General features: G+C 40.8%; 2 protein-coding genes across 2 annotated transcripts; both read left to right on the top strand.

Moving 5' to 3' along the window:
* Window positions 1-2,012, top strand: LOC112711705 (PTI1-like tyrosine-protein kinase At3g15890). The gene is made up of 4 exons (XM_025764413.3): window positions 1-361; window positions 448-604; window positions 711-973; window positions 1,176-2,012. Exons 1-4 carry the CDS (start codon window positions 306-308, stop codon window positions 1,810-1,812), a joined length of 1,113 nt encoding a protein of 370 aa, XP_025620198.1. The 5' UTR covers window positions 1-305; the 3' UTR covers window positions 1,813-2,012.
* Window positions 2,013-2,239: 227 nt separating this feature from the next.
* LOC112711707 (carboxylesterase 1) lies at window positions 2,240-4,119 on the top strand. Its single transcript, XM_025764414.3, has one exon. The coding sequence runs from the start codon at window positions 2,955-2,957 to the stop codon at window positions 4,032-4,034; it is 1,080 nt and encodes a 359-aa protein (XP_025620199.1). The 5' UTR covers window positions 2,240-2,954; the 3' UTR covers window positions 4,035-4,119.
* Window positions 4,120-5,061: the final 942 nt, after the last annotated feature.

Genomic DNA, 5,061 nt, shown 5'->3' with positions numbered 1-5,061 from the left:
ATGTTTGTTACGCCAAAGAGGAGTATAAAGATGAAGAAGACATTTCCAATGGAATATGTGGCTTGGCAAGAAAAACCTTGCAAATAACACTTGTGCTGGCATGCATATATATAATACAAATAGAACTGTCTCCTCTTCAACCTAGAGAGTCCTTGACTTCCAAAGCACCCTTTTGTCTTCACTTTAAGCCTTCTCATTATTCTTCTCTCGTTCTTTCTTTACATTTCCCCATTTTTTTTGTTTCTTAATTTCTTGCGAATCTTTTTCACTTCTTCCTTCTTGAACTTATTGAGAATACACAAGACATGCACAAGAAATGTTTCTGTTGTTTCCTATCTGAAGAAGAGCAAAGCAAAGCAAGGTGTGTGTGTGTATATATTTGTAGATTAAAGTTGTTAACGAAGCTTTCAACGAAAATTCTAACGCTAGATTTTCGAATATATGTAGGAATAAAGGAGAAAAGAATAAGAATAAGGATTATCCATGGGAAATCTACACATCGAAGGAGCTGCTTCGTGCAACAAACAATTTTCACCAAGATCACAAGATCGGAGAAGGTGGATTTGGAAGTGTTTATTGGGGTCGAACAAGTAAAGGCGTCGAGGCAATTATATTCATATTTTTTTTTAACTATACCCATGATTTGTTTTGCTTATTTACGATGTTTGTTATGCACGGAAAAAGCCTAATATAAATGAAATGGAAGACAGATTGCAGTGAAGCGGTTGAAAACGATGACTGCAAAAGCAGAGATGGAGTTCGCAGTCGAAGTGGAAGTACTTGGAAGGGTTAGGCATAAGAATCTGTTGGGTTTGAGAGGTTTCTATGCTGGAGGAGATGAAAGGTTAATTGTTTATGATTTCATGCCTAATCAAAGCTTGCTCACACATTTGCACGGTCACCTTTCTTCTAATTGTCTCTTAGATTGGCCTAAAAGAATCAACATAGCAATTGGTGCAGCTGAAGGTTTAGCGTAAGTCCAATTTCATTCATCATTTCTTCTATGTATATATTTTTGTTATATAAATATACAAAAATGTTATTCGTACGTCAAATTCAGTTATTAACGTATTTGTATATAAATACATATATAGTTTAATACGTAATTGACTTTGGTGGTTGATTTTGGTGTATAGTTAGCTAGTATAGAAGATAAATATATTTATGTGTATCAGGTATTTGCACCATGAGGCAAATCCTCACATCATACACAGAGACATAAAAGCAAGCAATGTTCTGTTAGACCTTGAATTCCAAGCAAAGGTAGCTGATTTCGGTTTCGCAAAGCTCATACCAGAGGGTGTGAGCCATCTCACAACAAGGGTTAAAGGGACACTCGGATATTTGGCACCGGAATATGCCATGTGGGGTAAAGTGTCGGAGAGTTGTGATGTTTACAGCTTTGGGATTCTTCTTTTGGAGATTGTTAGTGCCAAGAAACCAATTGAGAAGCTACCAGGTGGAGTGAAAAGGGACATTGTTCAATGGGTGACACCTTATTTCCAAAAGGGTGCGTTCAATCACATCGCGGATTCCAAGCTGAAGGGGAAGTTTGATTTGGATCAGTTGAAATCTGTGGTGATGATAGCTCTGAGATGCACCGATGGTAGCCCTGAGAAGAGGCCTAGCATGGCAGAGGTTGTGGATTGGCTTAAGGGTGCAGCTGGCAAGAGAAGAAGAGAGGTTACTCCTTCTCTAAGTTTGGGTAATGGTGATGATGAAGTGGATGACGATGATTACGGAGAGATTACACCATACCAATCCAAGTTGAAAATGGCAAGTACTGACAGTGATAGGCATAAGAGAAGATGATCATATATATTTGTGAAGTAGTGGTTGGACAGTCTTGAATTTCATTTGACTCGTTCCTAATATTAAAGGATGTATACATACACCTGCCAAATGTGGAGCTACGGTAACAAACTGATATTCTTGTTTGACCACTTTATTATTTCATTTTCGTAGCAAGATGACATAGTTAAAAACTATATGAAATTATTTGATTATTTTTATCTATTATCTTCACACGAAAAAGAATTAGCTTACATAACTTAGTCCGCTCCGATCAGGGCAGTTATTCCAACCAACTAATGACAAGAATACACCACTGCACTCTCTTTGACTTGTACGCTGCGGTGTTTAGAAAGTATCGCCTCATGAATGACGCTAATTGTTATGATGTATCTATATATATACGTAAATCTCTTTTCTATTGCACACCCTTTAATTTGCTTAGCTTAATGTCTCGGTTAGCTTTCAAACATTTAAAACAATTTGGTGTAACCACCACAATTCTTCTTGTTCTACCATGGACCCTAACGGCACTAGCGTAGGAACACTCCCATCTGTCGTAGCTGGAGAACTTCCAAACCATGTGTTGGTGTATGTGTTCCCTGATCATCATACAAACCAATCAGAAAAGATGTGGGGTCGGGTGTACCTGCCACGGCAAGCACTGGATAATAATGATCCTCGCATGTTTGAGTTACCTTACACCGTAACTTTAAAGTCCAACAGTTCTGGTTGTTGCCTGGGAATGATTTCCAACTTCAACCGACCAAGTTTGGTTTTCAGTCCACTACCGCCACAAACCGGAGAACCACTCATTATCAAAGACGACCACGTTCTGATGCGCCGCCGTGTCGTCCAAGGTCTCCATTTGAAATTTAAGATGATTATTTAATTAGATACCTGTTTTCCCAGCTCATTCGATAAAATCTTCTACCATTAAAAACGCTAATAATTACTATTTAATGACTATAAATTACAAAATTTACTCTCCCAATAATGTTCGGTTTCTCTCCTGTAGTAGTAAATTATTGTCCGGTGGCAAGTAATTAATAATTATCTAGCTGTAGTCTTGACACCAAAAACAAGAAGCAGCACATGGCATGAAAGAAAAATAAACGCTCCTAGTCATTTCTCTAATACTTTCTCGTTCTTCTTTTTGAGCCATGGCGCTCTTGTTCGCTTTCCCAATCCCACACTCCAATTACAGTGCTGACATGACAATAATAACAGCATTATTGTGCTTACATCTTCTCCTCTTCACAGTAATAAGAGTGAACTCAATGGAACCCTCATCATCATCTGAGGATCCCTACAAGATTCTCAACATAATCCCCAACCCAGACGGCACCTTCACCCGCCTCCAAAACTATCCAGAGACCCCTCCCTCACCAGATCCCACTCTCCCCATACCCGTTCTCTCCAAGGACCTTACCATCGACCAATCCAAGCACACCTGGGCGCGGATCTACCTACCCCGCCAAGCACTCAATACTCCCCCTAACCACCCCAACCTTCCCCTCATCGTCTTCTACCATGGCGGCGGTTTCATATTCTACCATGCCAACTCCACCTACTTCCACGACTTCTGCGTCCGCATGGCCAACGCCACCCAATCCGTCGTCGTTTCCGTCGATTACCGCCTTGCTCCGGAGCACCGCTTGCCGGCGGCGTACGAGGACTCGGTGCAGGCGCTGCACTGGATCAGAGCCTCCAATGACTTGTGGCTGGCTCACGCTGATTTCTCCCGATGCTATCTCATGGGAGAGAGTGCTGGAGGAAACATAGCGTACAACGCGGGTCTACGTGCAGCCGCGGAGGCAGACCAGATCAGGCCGCTCAAGATCAAAGGGATGATATTGATTCAGCCGTTTTTCGGAGGGAAGAAAAGAACTCCGTCGGAGCTGAGGCTAGCGAAGGACTTGAACTTGCCACTGACGGTTACGGATTCCATGTGGAAACTGTCGCTGCCAGTTGGCGTTGACCGGGATCACGAGTATTCGAATCCAACGGTGAATGGAGGGGCAAAGGTGTTGGCTAGTATAAGGGAGCTTGAGTGGAGTGTTGCGGTGTTTGGGTGTGATGGGGACCAGCTGGTGGACCGCCAGAAGGAGCTCGTGAAGCTGCTAAAGGACAAGAGAGTGAATGTGGTGGGCCAGTTTTATAATGCTGGTCGCCATGGCATTTTTGTTGGTGATGCTTCCATGTCCACCAAAGTCTTCCATTTACTTAAAACTCTTCATTGATCCACATCATTTTACCATCTTCCTTCCGTTAATGTATCTTCTCTACTCATTATCCACACGTGAATAAAATCATCGCTATATTCAATTTCCGTATTTAATCAAGCAAGGTCCAAAAGAAAATACAAAGGCCTTTAGGTGGCTTTTCGGGATTCGCAGTCAACCATACCTTGAGTATCCTCTTTTATATATATATATATATATACAGGCCAGTTTTTTTATTTCAAGTCAGGTTTTTCCTTTAGCTTTTTGAGTCCAGATGGTCTCTTGTCTCTTTCGTTTTCTTTCTTAGAAGTACGTAAGTATTCATTTGGTGCTAGACAATGGACCTCTAATCTCAGCCCACTTATCTTGTTAAGGGATCACTGACCCAAAGAAAAAGAATCTTATTTTACAACAACAAAAAAACTCCCAAAATATATTAAAAAGAAAAAAAAGTATTAGGGCGACTATTAGTATTTTGTGTTTCTCTTCCTTTGCAATATTTTTTGGCGAGGGAATGAGGGATGCTGTATCAATGCATCAAGGTGACTTCTTTTCACTGTGGCGCACTTGATCACCCCATCATTAACATCTCTTTTATTTCTTGAATCACATACAATATTCCTATTAGAATGCGACAGAATCTATCATCAATAGTGTCAAATTCACGTGGCATAATGGCTTCTTAGATTTAGCATTTTATCATTCATTCATCTCCTCAAATTTTGTCAACTTGTTTTTGCCAAGGTGTATGTATGGTAAAAAGAAAGACAAGTGGGCCTCCTATATATGAGAGATAATATATATAATTGAAAAATGAAAATTCAGCGAGAGTTTGACATGGCAAATAACTTTTCATGAATCGGACAAATTAGTTTATTTGCGTAATGTTACGATGGATAATCGAAAATTAATGAACTGGGCTTGTAAAGATGGCCTAAGCGTCGGGATGGAGCGGCCTACAACTTGGTTAGCATCTGGGGGCTGCCGTCCGACTTGTGTGTATGGAAGAATGAGGGTGGTACCTGCAAAGACACTCTAATACCTA

The sequence above is a fragment of the Arachis hypogaea genome, chromosome 9 (genome assembly GCF_003086295.3).
Source record: "Arachis hypogaea cultivar Tifrunner chromosome 9, arahy.Tifrunner.gnm2.J5K5, whole genome shotgun sequence".
NCBI classification, from domain to species: Eukaryota; Viridiplantae; Streptophyta; class Magnoliopsida; order Fabales; family Fabaceae; genus Arachis; species Arachis hypogaea.
This window is presented reverse-complemented; position numbering and strand designations above follow the sequence as displayed.

Bases quoted from the DNA above. Each gene is read 5' to 3' on its own strand.
- LOC112711705 (XM_025764413.3), top strand. From the start codon at position 306: ATGCACAAGAAATGTTTCTGTTGTTTCCTATCTGAAGAAGAGCAAAGC. The intron at 605-710 runs GCAATTATATTC...AATGGAAGACAG, and splicing joins GAACAAGTAAAGGCGTCGAG to ATTGCAGTGAAGCGGTTGAA. The intron at 974-1,175 runs GTAAGTCCAATT...TATGTGTATCAG, and splicing joins GGTGCAGCTGAAGGTTTAGC to GTATTTGCACCATGAGGCAA.
- LOC112711707 (XM_025764414.3), top strand. From the start codon at position 2,955: ATGGCGCTCTTGTTCGCTTTCCCAATCCCACACTCCAATTACAGTGCT.